General features: G+C 46.4%; 1 protein-coding gene across 4 annotated transcripts in view; it reads right to left on the bottom strand.

Moving 5' to 3' along the window:
• Nucleotides 1–15,054, bottom strand: part of Wdr20 (WD repeat domain 20) — a 59,445-nt gene that overhangs the window by 16,885 nt on the left and 27,506 nt on the right. For 2 of the 4 annotated variants that reach the window (XM_051196623.1, XM_051196624.1), the window contains exon 2: nucleotides 5,994–6,176. The exons of the other annotated variants lie outside the window; for them this stretch is intronic. In XM_051196623.1, the coding sequence (XP_051052580.1) occupies nucleotides 5,994–6,176 (183 nt within the window). The remainder of the gene's footprint in view (nucleotides 1–5,993; nucleotides 6,177–15,054) is intronic. 4 annotated transcript variants of the gene reach the window in all.

Raw genomic sequence — 15,054 nt, 5'->3', positions numbered from 1 at the left:
TAATAAAAATACTAACAATTTAAAAAAACTAACTGTTAGGAAGCTACAATGTAAAAACACTTAAAAAAAATCTAAACAAAACACCAACATGAAGGTATTTGGAAAGGGCTGAAGCTCTCACTCAGAAGTATAGAAAAGGGTATTTCAAAGGCCACTAAGAAAGGATTAGATGTCATTTTTCACCAATATCGAAACTTTAAGAAGCCAATAATTGTTGCTCATTTTCTTCCACTAATTAAAAAAAGCAATAAACTCAAAACTGATATAATGGACACCCCAGGCCCTCTGCAAAAAAAGAGCATACTCCACCATTGGTCCACCGCGAAATTTGTTTCTTTAAAAGACTCGTTTTATTTTTATTAAGTGTATGTGTGTATCTGTCTGAGGGTACTCAGGGAGGACAAACTTGGGCCTTCTAGAAGAGCAACAAGTGCTCTTAATCACTAAGCCATTTCTCCAGGCCCAACACTTTTAAAAAAAGTGTATGTGAGTGTGAGTGAGTGAATGAGTGAGTGTGTGTGTGAGTGTGTGAGTGTGTATGTGTGTGAGAGTATGTATGTGAGTGTGTATGTGTGAGTGTGTGTGTGGCGAGTCAAAGGACAACCTGTGGGAGATGGTTCTCGTCTTCCACCATGTTGGTCTCTCAGGCTTGGTGGTGGTATATGCCTTTAATCCCAGCATTCGGGAGGCAGAGGCGGGCAAATCTCTGTGAGTCTGAGGCCAGCCTGATCTACACAGAGAAACCCTGTCTTAGAAAAACAAACAAAATCCACTATCAAAATTCCATTAAGTTACTGTTGTATAGCTACAGCCCTCATATCAGAGCCTGTACAAAGAAAGGTTTTGATTATCATAATACAGCAAGTGTCCCTTGTCTCTGTGTTATACTTCCTCCTCCATATATAACCAGTATTTCGTAACCAGTAGTTACGAAAACAAAATCTTGGATGTTCCAGCAAGTCCAAAACATTGACAACAGTGTTCAGGTGGCTCTCACTGCAAAGGTAGACTGTCATCTTGATGAACAGTGTGGCAAAATACATACAGGCTGCAACGAACAGAAACCTCAAATCCTCAATGAGAGACTGAAGGGGACTTTGCTTCCTAGAAGAATCTAGGAGGACTAGGCGTTTCTCCTTCTGGTCAGGAGCAGGCAGAACTATATGCGTTTCTATGGTGTCTGGGAACAGGGACCAAGGCCTGGAACAAGACTAGGGCTTCCCTCTGTCACAGATCTGGAGTGATCAGGGTCCACAGGCATCTCTAGTGAAAGGTATGAATCCTTCAATTCCTGCTCCATGGTGGGGAGGGGACTAGGACTATGATGGTTAGCTGTACACACCAGGATTTATAGGTGATGTTTTCCTGGCTTTTTTTGTTCTGTATTTTCCAATTTTTCTATAAACAAGCACTTATAATTCTCATAGCTTTAATTTGCAGGTTAAAAAAAAAAATCACCTTTGAAAATATACTTGCTTCAAGATATAAAAACTTCATGTATCTTTACGTACAACACATATGAAGAATTTACAATTCTATTCTTTCCATATATCTGAAAGTTTCATGTACCAGTACTAGACATCAGGAACGGGGCCATGCAAATGATCAGAACCCTGGGCCGCTTGAGGGTAAGGGTCTGTATTCTTGGACGCTACTGAACTGTGTTGGTTTGGGGGCATTAACCGGCTGTCTGGTACCCTGCAGAGTGGGATACAATCAGCTCTGTTCCCAGCATTCTTTCTGTTCTTAGCATGCTCTCTCCCATAGACACCTGCCTGGGAACTCAGGGCTGTGACAACACGCTGGCAACTCTCAGCTCCTTAAAACTTATACTACATTCATCTGTCCCTTCATGTAGTGTGTGTGTGCGAGCATTCACGTGTGCATGCCGTGGCACGCATGTAGAAGTCAGAACATGAGCTGTTTCTCTCCTCCTACTATGTCATCCAGCGTGGCAGCTGCACTTGCCTACCTAACAAACATCCCTACATAAGCCAGGCAGTGGTGGCATACTCAGGAGGCAGAGGCAGGCCGATCTCTGTGAGTTCGAGACCAGCCTGGTCTACACAAGAGCTAGTTCCAGAGCAGCCTCCAAAACCACAGAGAAACCCTGTCTCAAAAAAACAAACAACAAACAAACAAACACAAAAGAATCCCTACTTAGCAAACAACCTGCCCTTCAGATGCACACTTGCAAGCATCTGCAGATCTCTTCAATGAACCAAATATAAAATGCAACCTCTATCTTTCCCTCCATTTCTGAGCCCTGCCTTTTCCAGTCTCTCTCAATGTAGTGACAGCCAGCACCTTCAGACTTGTGAATCACACTCCTTACGAAGTAAGTTCGCCTAAGTGACACCTATCTGGGGGCTGCAGAGTAAGCTCAGCTCCCATGTCAGGTAGCTCACAACTGCCTCTAACTTATCTCCAGGAAACTTAATGCCCTCTTCTGACTTCATCAGGCACTGCACTCATGTGCAGAGACAAAAACACACAAATATAAAATAAGAAATGAAAAGACTTAAACACAGTTAGAGGACAATCTGACTGCTTCTGTTCTCCCCACAGGCTCCCACACCCAGCTTCCCTAAAGCAACTCTGCCTGGGCCAGGCCTCCACGCTCATCCCTCACGCACACTGTCCTCCACCAGTGGCTTGTTTATGATGTCACTTCATGCTCCAGAAAATGCCAAGTTGTTTTCTTTCTAACTTTTTTGTTGTGGTTTGTTTGTTTTTAGACAGGGTCTTATTCTGTAGCCCAGGCTGGCTTCCCTAGTGCTGAGATTCCAGGCAGGCAACAATCTCTGACAGTCTGAAAAGCACCCTTGCCTTTACCCTACCCTCACAAGTGTCCTCCAGGTCCAGATGAGTGCTGCACTCTGGAAGTACTTCTCAGACCCCTTCACTGAAGCTAACTCTTCTCTCTCACCAATCCCTCTTTTTCTCTTGATACAGGGTCTCTGTGAAGCACAGACTGGCTTCAAACTAGTAATCTCCTACCTCGGCCTCCCAGTGAGCTAGCCCATGCTTCCAGCCAAATCTGACTTCTAAAGAAAAATTTCAAATACCAGTGGTGGGTCAACGGGGGGCAGATATATCCCTCGGTGGCTAAGAGCTTAGAAAGGATCTATTCAATTCCCAGCACCCACATGGTGGCTAACAGTGAATGGTCTGTAACTTCAGTTCCAGAGGGTCTGACAACCTCTTCTAGCCTCCTCGAGGCACCAAGCATGCATGTGGTGTACAAACATAAATGTAGGCAAAACACATAAAGTATATAAATAAATCTAAAATCATGTTTTTAATTTGACATATGAAAGAATACTTTGAGCCCAGCACTTGGGAAGCAAATGCAGATGAATCTTTATGAGTTCAAGGCTAGCCTGGTCTACAGAGTGAGTTCTAGGCCAGTTTGTGTCTCAAAACAACAACCAAAGGAACACAAGTTGTACGTATCCCATCAGTACTTCATGGGTATGACCGTGACAACACATACCTGGACTCTACCGGTCCACCCTTACTGAGCTGCTGAGAAGGCAAGGTCAGACTGGCAACTACACCTAGTGGGGCTTACAGAGTTTCTAGAATTAATTTCTGGTTTCAGCTCTATCATGATAACTCTATGAGCTTACTACCTGATGTGGACAAGGCACATAGCATTTCTTTGCAGATTTCTTCATCTGTAAAGTGAAAACCAACCTTCCATTCTCCTGGGTACAAGTACCAGAACCCTCTAAATCTCGCACCAACGCTCAGTATAACACAAGGACATCTTTCTGCATCATTTCTGGCACTCTGAGAAGTGCAGCCTTTGTGCCTGGGAGAAATGGATTCACACCACAAAGACTTGTGAAGGGCACTCAGTTTCAATCTCGAGCTACAAATGCCAACCTGGCATTAAAGCATGCACAGTCCCAGCACTCAGAACAGCCACTCCAACTGCAACCGAAGAGTAGGCAAGAACTTGTGCACACATCATGAAGAGGGAGGATCAGTTTTCTATCTACCCTGCAGCTCCATCACCAGGGCAGAAGGGGCCTGGCCATCAGAGCCATGTGGGCACTAACCCTACCCTCCCTCCCCCAGCACAACACACAAACCTTTCTTGTTCTCTAAGTGGCATTCTGTGCCATCCTCAGTCAGAACTGCCTCTGGGTCTTGTTTACCAACAGCCAGGCACGGGATTCAATCATTCCAAGTCCATCACACACTCTTCTACCCAAACACAAGCAAAGCTCATAAATGACTCCAACTCCAGTTTCTGTTAACAGTGCAGAGAAGAGTAACTTTGTGCCTCCTGCCTTGCTGTCTTTCCCAGCCCCCACCAATGAATGAATGAATGAATGAATGAATGAATGAACGAACGAACGAACGAACGAACGAACGAACAAATACACGAAATCACACAGCTACATACAAATCACTTCCTCTGATGGCATTAGTAAAAAGTCTGGGTAAATAGAGTCTTTTTGATTAAGAGTTTTAAAGGAAAATGGGATCAAATAGTTTTTCTCTTCAGCTGTCAATTCAGAGCAAATTTACTGCTAGTAGACACAAAGGGCCAGGATGGCACTGGATGAGCAGACAGCTATGCCATAAGGACTACACAGACTCAGAACTGAGGCTACTATGTGCCCCCTCCCCAAAATCACTTCTCACACTCTAATTTAGAGCATGCTCCTGCTCTATGCACATGATGCTAAAACCAACGCAGTACAAACTGCACACCCTTCTGACATGAAGACCATGTAATAACACGACCCTTTGTGAAAGGCTGGGACAAGGTAGAAACTGGAGCCCAAGGCCCACCTCACCAAGTCTGCCATTCAGTCACACTGAAACAGAAGGAAAGGATATCAAATGTGTGCTCATCCGTGGAGCTGAAATGCCACTGTAATGGCTTAAATAAATACAATCTATTTGGCAACTTCTGTCTGCTCTGTGAAAATCCCAACGTGACCCTGGATAGGTAGATCAGGCGGTTCAGGGTCCTATCCACATGCAACTGAAGATACACCAGAGACCCCAGTATACACGACACTGGCAAACCTGTGTCTTGTGATTCAGTTTTAGGTTCCGGGAATCCTAACCATGCCAAAGGTAATTCTGTAAGAAATATTTTCAAGAGCATGAACTAACCCCTTGGCATTCCAAATGCTTGTCAAATGCACACAGATGCTTGAGCTGCAATTTAAGCAGTGTTAGGGCATGTCACCAAGTCATTCCATCTGTGTGTGATAGTCCAGTGACCTGGAAAATGTCTGAAATTCTGTATTTTGTTTAAAATATACATATCAAGAGTTGGGTACGGTGGCACACGTCTTTAATCTCAGCACTTGGGAGGCAGAGGCAGAGGGTCTCTGGGAGTTCCAAGTCAGCCTGGTCTATAGAAAGAGCTCCAGGCTAGTCAGGGCTACACAGTAAGACCCCGCCTCAAAACAAAACAAAACAAAACAAAAATCACATCTCAGGTTATCAATATGCTTGTCCCCACTACAGAGGTAATGTGTGCATGCGCACGCATGTGCATATGAGCACACCTGTGGAGTACTGTTTCGTATCTTTATTTCTTGGATCAGGGTCTCTTGGAGCTCACTGACTGTTATCTACACTAGCTGAGTGGTGAATCCCTGGGACCCTTCCGTCTCCACTTACCAGGGCTGGGATTAAAGACACATTGGCCATGCCTGGCTTTATGTGGGTGCTGAAAATCTCAAGTGACATTGTGCCCACTGAGCCATCTCCCCAGTCCCCATGCAAGAGGTATTAAGGTATCCGTGTTGACGGCTGGTCATCCTCTGCACAAATGCACAAACTACGGCCTGGGGAAACAAGTTCAGAGTACGAGTCTACAACATTTAAACTTGGCTAGTAAGAGGCGAAGACAAGCAGAGCAGACGAAAACGGCTCCGCTCAATGTAAACTAAGGCCCGCTACCCTTGAGTAAGAACAGAAACTCTTACAGGGTCGACAGCTCAGGCGGGGCTACTTACTTCCTCATTAAACAGCTTGCTAGTTTCTTTTTTGATGGGGTCTATGAGCTGGACTTGGCCTGCGGAAAAGCCCACTAGAAGAGACACACTCTCTGCTGTGGCTGTTAGGTGGTTGAAGTCATGACAGGTAGGCTGTGTTCCTTTGTATATCCTTTTATCTATTGGTTTACTCAGGTCAGCAGCCTGGAGGAGAAAGAAAAACACATATGGTAAACAGCACATTGAGATGAGTAAGCTGAGTTATTTTATACTCCATTATGAACTTCAATTTTAAAAACAAAGTTATTTAAAATATTGCTTCAACTGTGACTTAAACTCACTTCATATTTTATAGAAGCAATGTCACACATGTAGCCAAGTAGATATTTATTGTTAGTCTATCTATAAAATATTCGTTTCTGACTGTTGTTTCCACAATGTTTACTCTTCCAAATGTGTGTAACAAGGACTCCCAAACTTCAGAAAGAAAACCTCTCTGATCCTAAATTCCATATTCCCACGTGCATCCCAAGAATCCTAACAGAGTAAGTCTATCCACATACAACTCAGCTATGTCTACAGTACCTGAATGCCCACTGCTCAGTTACCTAGAGCTAACGGTACTCAGTGTGGGCTACAGACTGGCAGGCAGCAGCATGAACTGGACACTCAGAATGCAAATTCTCAAGCCCCACTCTAGCGCCTGTACATTAGAAACATGGCAGTAGCCCGCAACTGTACTTTTACAAGGCTCCCAGGCAGATGCCCTGGATGCGCTGAGGGCTTCTCACTCTGCTGCCATCACTGCTTACAGCAGCCCTGCATCACCCTACATGGAAAGCGCTCACCATCCTGCCTGGCTAATGCTGACCATAAGCAGATGGAGGGAGAATGCATGCAATGCACTCTAGCGCCAGAGGCAAACAGTGACTTTTCCATGTGTCTCCACCCCCCCATACTTTTTTTTTTTTTTTTTTAACATTTACTGTGTGTGCACACACAGTATGGAGCCATACAGAGCGTGGAGGCCACTGGACAAGTCGTGGAAGTCAGTGCTCTGCTTCCACGATGTGGGTCATACAGAATGAACTCAGATTGTCGGGTTTCCCTTTCTTCCAAGAAATGTGCCACGTAAGTGCAATATACTAGGTTGTTTCTGTTGGATGAAGGCAAGCCATATCCCCTATGTTTGAAAATCATAGATGGAGGACCTATGAAAAAGCGCAGTGGGTACCGGTGCTCGTCAACAAGCCTAATGACCACACATGCACATTCCCACACAGACACATCTAAAGTAAGTACAAAAGAAAAGATAAAACCACAGATGGACACAATATCATTCCTATGCATGTCTCTCTGTCTGTCTGTTCTTCACAACATTCTCTTCACCTCAGGCACCGACGACAAACCACAAGCCCCAGTCCCCTCCACCTTCCAAAGGGACCTGTGGCACTATCTGACTTATTCTGTTTGCTTCCCAAATCGCAAATACTGACTAGAAAAGAGGACATCAAAATTGTGAGTGACTTTGAGCAAGCTGGGACCAGAGGATTTCACAGTTAGTCCCAGAGAGGGCCGTGTAGAGTCTTGGGAGCCCAGCGTGAAAGAGACAGGCTACCTTCCCAGTTTGCTCCTGGTACAGCACAGATGAGGTGCTCACCTCTAATCCCAGCACTTGAAAGGCAAAGGCAGGCGAGATGTTTGAGTTCAGGGCCAGCCTGGTCTACAGAAAGTTCCAAGCCAGCCCAGGCTACATGATAAGATCTTGCCTCAAAAAAGCAAAAACCCAAAACTATAAATGAGACTGTCTTCTTTTTTTGGGGGGTGCTTTTTTGAGACAGGGTTTCCCTGTGGTTTTGGAGCCTGTCCTGGAACTCACTCTGTAGACCAGGCTGGCCTCGAACTCAGAGATCCACCTGCCTCGTCTGGGACTAAAAGGTGTGCGCCACCACCATCCGGCATAAATGAGACTTTCTGTCTCACCACTGTGGGGATGTTTGGAGGATGAAGCAAGGGGCTGTGCACTGAAACAGCACTGAAATTCATGGTGAGGCCTTGCTGCAAGGACACTGGATGAGGAGGTGTCTGCTGTGTGAAGAGACGGACTCAGGACAACTGGACAGAGATGAAGGATCAGCACCAGAAAGCACCTAAGACAGGCTCGATGGAAAGCTCCTGCTGAGTCCTAAAAGTTGGGCAAGAAGATCCCATGATGGGGGATGTCCTTCCGTATGCTTCGAATATATGTTTCTCTTAATGGTTGATGAATGAAGCTGTTTCAGCCAATGGACAGGCAGGATTTAGCCAAGTGGGAAACCCAAACAGGAATGGAGAAAGGTAGTAGGTAGTAGGTGGAGTCAAGGAGAAGCCATGTAGCTACGAGGAAGAGAGGATGCCTGAGCATTTTCCGGTAAGCCAAGACCATGTGGAGATGCACAGATTAACAGAAATGGGTTAATAATTAAGAGAGAGCTAGCCAATAAGAAATCTGAACCACCGGCCAAACAGTGTATAATTAATGTAAGCCTCTGTGTGTTTATTTGTGACTAAACGGCTGGGGGACCAGGTGGGACAGGAACTTCTGTCTACAATCCCAGGAGGAGGAAACCAGAGTAAGCCATCCCAGAACAATGAAGTTACCAGAGGATGGAGAAATGGCTAAAATAAGATACAACTGGCAGCTAGGGAGTAAAACTCCATTTTAAAGCATTAATCAGTAAATCACTATTTTTAAAGATATTTTATGTGTATGTTCGCACACCTTTAATCCCAACACTCAGAGGCAGAGGTGGGCAGGCCTCTGAGTTTTAGGCCAGCCTGGTCTACATAATGAGTTCCAGGACAGGTTACCCTGTGAGACTCTTTCTTAAAACCAACCCACTCAGTCCCCACACACAAAAATCAACAAGGAAGACAGATGAGAAGCTTTAAAGCTGGTCCCCCTGCACCCCTGGGACATACAAAAGCACAGCTCGATGTTACCCTACCACACTTCCTCTCTCCAGGCTCCTCTCTGTCCCAGCTCCTCTCCCTAATGATGCACCAAACAATTGCCGTGAAGCCTGAAGTGACCCAAAGGGACTTGCTCCCACTCCATGAACATCTGAAGATATTCGCGGCTTCTAGCCCAGGCAAGAGAAACCCACCACACAGCTCGGCTGTCCCCCACCCCGTCTTCTCAACGACAGACCGCCTGCTCGGTATACTTGTCCCATCACCTCTACAAGTGTGTGACCCTACTTGGAGCTCACAGACCTTTACAGCAGCAGTCACTACCTGAGCCACACTCTGTCCTTCATCAAGGGGTCACGACTCCCTGGCAGATGGCTTCCCAGCTTGGGGCCATGTCATCTCTGACGTGCTAACTATGAAGGGTACTAGTTCAGACCCCGCATTCTTCTCTACCTTCAGGTATTCTCCACTCCACCAGGCCAACCCTCAGTTGACAGGACCTCTCTGCAGCTTTCACATGCTGTGCCCTTAGCCCTTAGCTAGGGCATCTCCCTGGCACCTTCAGGGCTCACCGGTCCTCTGGCTACTACTCTGTACTCCCCCGTTAAATACTCCCACAAGTCTAAATGCTCAATCTCAGGCATGGCTTCAGAATTTTCAGCTAAGATTTATTTATTTTTATTTTATGTGTATGGGTGTTTTGCCTGCACCCACATCTGTGCCTGTGGAGGACATACGGCATCGGATCCCCTGGGGCTGAACGTACAAGTCACTGTGAACCCCATGGAATCAAACCTGGGTCCTCTGGAAAGGCAACACATGCTCTTACACACTGAACCTTCTTTCCAGCCCTCAGAATCACTTTTCTATGGGACAGTTAGAAAAGCTCCCGAGGGGCAGAGACTCTCTATTACGCTGCAGTGCACTGCTCTACAGACCCAGCTAGTTTTCAGCTTCCTAGTGACTCCTACATGCTTTGCAAGCTAATTATTACCAACCGTCTCAACCCTTTTAAACATGAACTTGGAACAGAACCAATTTCTTTCTTGAGACAGGGTTTCTCTGTGTAGCTCTGGCTGTCCTAGAACTAGTCTGCAGACCAGGCTTGTCTCAAACTCACAGAGATCTGCCTGCCTCTGCCTCCTGAGTGCTGGCATTAAAGGGTTGTATCACTCCACCCCCTAGCTCAGAACCAATTTCTTAAAACATCTTACCAGTTTTAAGATTCATGTCCTCAAATGGATGGAACTAGAAACAGCCATCCTGGATGAGGGAACCTAGACCCCAAAAGACAAATATGTACTGATTCCTACGTGGATAGTAGACATAAAGCAAAGCATAATGGGTATACAGTCCACAAGCCCAGAGAACCTAGGCAACAGAGAGGACCCTGAGAGACATTCATGGATCTCATCTGCCTAGGTAAGGGAAAAAGACAAGGTCTCCTGAGCAAATTGGGAGCATGACAGGCATGGGGGAGGGGGGAAGGGGAAAGGGGAGGAGGGGAGAGGAGTGGGGGAAAATGTACATCTCAATAAAAATATGGTTAAAAAAAATCATGTCCTATTAATTTGCAACCTCAATAGAGTATCCCCAAACACTCACTATTTACTGAAGGAACTATGATTACTCTTGGTTGCTTTCACTATTTGGAGTACACACATATGATGAGTTACTGATTACAAAATAACGATGAGTCAGTGTCTCCTCATACTTATTAGCTCAACTTGGTAAAAACCTTCAAGTAATGCTTTAAGAATACATACTTGCTAGGCACCGTGGTGACGCCAGAGCAGGCAGATCCTAGCGCCTGGGAGCAGGGCAAGATGAGCAGAAATTCAAGGTTACCCTCAGTTATAAATGGAGCTGGAGGCCAGGCTGATAAAATGAGATCTTGTCACGAAATAACAACAAAATTCAAAGCTAGTGACTAACTTATGCCATATGAGGCCTGGCCTGCCTCAAACACAAACCCAAATCTAAACCAACATCACTATATCCAGCTAAGGCCGGGGATTCACAAATTCCAGGCTAGCCCATTTCAAAAAGAAACAAATGCAAATTTAAAACCCACAACTCTGGTGTCAACACCTGTCATTTCAGCACTTAGAAGACTGTGGCAATTAATCTAGACCAGTCAGGGCTCAACAGTGGGACCTGATCCCAGCTCTTAAAAAATCAAGAGGACTGGAGAGACGGCTCAGTTGTGAGGACTGGCTGCTCTTCCAGAGGACCCAGGTTCGAGTTCCCGCACCCACAAGGCAGCTCACAATTGACTCCAGTTTAGGATTCAACATCCTCTTCTGGCCTCATCGGGCACCAGGCACACACACACAGTGTACATATGCATGCAAATAAAACACTCTTCTTTGGCCTACACCACCATGCCTGGCTAAGTAAAACATTCTTGTGCATAAATAAATCTTTTTTAAATAAAAATAAAATAATCCCGCTAGGGAATCAGAGCCGAATTCCAGAGTTCTAGTCAGTAAGAACCCTTAAACGCCTCTCTTCTTTCTTCCTTGGTCCACAGACTCTGGGGTTCTTTTCAAAGATGAATTTTGCTGAACTGTCCCTCCCAGAGCACACTGCCACCCCAGGCTGTTTGGCTCCCTGCAGATCGCCGCTAGCCAGCAGAAGAGTAGCGAGCGCATGGGCTGGAGCCTGTGAGGGGCAGTCTAGCTCCCGGGGCTCAGTGGGTACCCAGCGTGGGCCTGAGTGTCTTGAGCACAGCCATGCCACGCCATATCATGTGGCCCTGTGCTGAGGCTGTCTTTGTGGGAGCTTGCTACCTGATCCTCTGGGGTGTTCAGAGCATTTGATACGGTATGGAGAACATGTGACTTCTTTTGAAAAATGTGCTGGACGACAGATCCTAAACTGTTAGGGGGAGCAGTGTAAGGATAAAGGTGAACTTAATCTCCTTCCCCATCCGCATTTGAGAATCACGTCAGGGCGAAGCAGTCTTTTTGCAAGAGAAGAATGAAATGCCCGTTTACTGGCAAGTTTAACAACTGAAATGCTCTAGAGCAGAGCAGCTCTCTGTGTTCTGTGTGGCAATCCCTTTGCTCACACCTAACCCATTCCTCCCTTCTGGAGTGCTCTTCCATAGCAGTCCCTGGCCAAACGACAGCTTCATGGGCCCCTAACGCCTGCCCAGTCTATTCTGGCCCAACACAGCTCAGGCTCCCCGGCTCTGTACTGGTCTTTCCACCCACTTCTATGCTGTCCAATTATCACACACAATCTGCCAGATCCATCTTGAGGAATCCCTAAGTCACTCTCATACAAAACCTCAGGGCCTGCTCTGCAAGACAGCACAGGTCAGCCATGCCAGGTCCCAGTAGGGTGAGCAGCGCCCCACTCCTCCGAGCTTCTGTGCCTGTCAACCTGGCCTAGCCCCATTCTACCTAGGAAACTAGACCTGCTGCAGTTCCCACAGACTCCACTTCCGCAACGCTGCTCCCTCCCATCCCTCACCTTCAGAGGGCACCTCACTACGGGACACATTAGTAATGGTAAAGGGTTAATAACACTCCACACACGGTGGTGAAGGAAATGGTCAGGAGGCTGCCAAATCACCAACGGCCTGAGCAGATCACTAAGAAAACAGCAACAGCAGTCACGTGCGCCGAAGGTCGCTACTCTGTGGTTCTGAAGACCTGAAGAACTGGTGTTTCCCACCAGCATCCATCTTACATTTCCATTATAATGTGTGTATGGTTTGTGTGATATGGGGTGGAGTAACAACTAACGCCACGGCACATGTGTGGAGGCCATGAGACCTCTCTGTAGAGTGGGCTCTTCCCTTGGACCTTACGCAGCTCCCTAAGGATTACACTCAGCTGGCCAGGCTTGCACCAGCGCTCTTATCCACTCGAGACGTCTTGCTGACCCTCCACTATCATCTCTCTCCATCACCTCTCAGATGATAGGGATAAACATATAAACATCGTCTTTCCAAGATCACAAAAAAAAATGCCTGCTTCCGGGGAAAAGATGAGCTACAGGGGCATTATCTTAAAACTTGAAATAAAAAATAAACCACATTATAAAGATCATTCCACAATTTTAATTTATTTAGACGTGTGGTGTCTGGTGCCTGTCAGGGTTTAGTACACAGTCTAATGCCTGGGACTGGTCCACTACTCTACATCTTCTGGAATTGGAGAAACACTAAAGGTTTCTAAGCCACAGAAGACACTAAGTATTCAGAGCTGAGCAAGATAACTGCCTGGTGACAAAAGACATTCTCAAATATACTCATTCCATTTATAATATATAGAGGCAAACAGGTAACGTGTAAATAATAGTAACTGTACAACATGTACAGATATGCGCAGTCCAACCTACCTGACCTTTACACACACACACACACACACACACACACACACACACACACACACACACAGAGCCGGTTTAATCTTGTAAAGCACCCACACAATTTACCTTTCTCAGGCCCTTCAGTCCCACAGTCATATCCAAATATCTGCACAATTAGCATAAATACTATGTAAAAAATCTCACAAGGCAGGTGGACAATCTCTGTAAATTCAAAGCCAACTTGATCACAAAGTGAGTTCCAGACTAGTCAGGGCCACACAATAAAACCCTGTTTTAAAAAACAAAGAAAAGCCAAGCATTGGTAGTGAACGCCTTTAATCCCAGCAGGAGGCAGAAGCAGGCAGATCTCTGTGAGTTCGAGAACAGCTGGTCTACAAGAGCTAATTCCAGGACAGCCTCCAAAGCATAGGGCAATCATGGATCTGTGTGTGTATACTTGTACATCAACAAACTAAGAAATCAGTAGGCTTGGGCTCAGTTATCTCAGAAGGAAACGTAACACCAATTAGCTCTACACGCCAGGGTTTCAAGGGCCAGGATCTTGTCCACATTACTGACTACTCTATCTCCTAATAAACAGGTATTACCAAATGTCTATAACAGAAAAGAATAAAGGGAAAGGAGCCAAGAGACCCAAAACAGACCTGCATAAACAAAACATAATCCTTTTGCTATCTAAAATGCTAGCAACCAATGGCCTTCTTGGATGTCCATCTGTAAAAACAGAAAACAAAATAAGAAAACAAACGAACCCTTCAAACCCCGTAAACTCCAGCAGCAAACACTGGTGGGGCCTTCGAGTCTGCAGAGCACGTCTCACTTCAGTCCCTTACCAGCACTCAGCCTGTGCAACCGCTGCTACCGAAGGGTGTGGCAGGCTAAGCTGCTCCATGCTCCCTCGACAAGGTCACACTGCCACAGTAAGAAGCTGCAGACCTGGAGGTGGCACTCAGTTCTGACGGCTATCTCTGTGTGGCTGTGTCCTGTGGGATCAGCCACTCCACCCTGCTCAGTTTAGCCCAGATCCCAGACCTCCCTTCCCTTCTAATGCACCATCTCACTAAAGTGGGGTGATAATGGTATGGTTCCAGCATAACGCCTGGCACTTAAAAGGCACTGGGGGAAACTAATTCCTCTTCTGGACACAAAGACCCACTATTTATCTTACAGACTTTGGAAGGAGGAAAAACAAACATAAATGGAGAATACCAGGATAATTCTTATTGCCCTACATTTTCTAAGAAAGAGAAACCACGTCCTGGCTTGTTTTCCTTCCAGTGTGACTTCCCATCCTAGTTTTAGTCCTCTTGTTCTGCACTCACTAGCACACAGCCCACAGTGTCTAGCATTCCAGATCCGTTCACTCACTTTACCCCAAAACAAGCTCTTGGCAGGGTGCCTGCCACGGCGCTCTGGCGAGCTGACCTGGCGAGCGCCTGCAGCACACACGGCAGAGGTTTGTCAAGTGCAGCGCTGCGCTGCGGCAGCAAGGCTGTGAGAGGCAGGCAGAGTGGGGAAGCAGGCGGAAAGAGGGACAAGGGGCCGAGGAGCAGCCTGCTAAGAGCTCAGGCCACCAGTGAGAGCCAAATGTGAGCACAGCGCCTCTGTCAGCCTCAGATGGGAAGAGGTAAACCGTTCCCAGCAACAATGTCCAGAATGGCTTGCTGCTCACCAAAAACTGGCTTCTCCAGCAGGGAGGATGGGGTGACAGCAAGGAAAGAAGCTGAGGCCTGGGACAACAAATCAGCATCTTCCAGGCCCTGCACTGCCAGCAACTATCTGCTAA

The sequence above is a fragment of the Phodopus roborovskii genome, unplaced genomic scaffold, assembly GCF_943737965.1.
Source record: "Phodopus roborovskii unplaced genomic scaffold, PHOROB, whole genome shotgun sequence".
NCBI classification, from domain to species: domain Eukaryota; kingdom Metazoa; phylum Chordata; class Mammalia; order Rodentia; family Cricetidae; genus Phodopus; species Phodopus roborovskii.
This window is presented reverse-complemented; position numbering and strand designations above follow the sequence as displayed.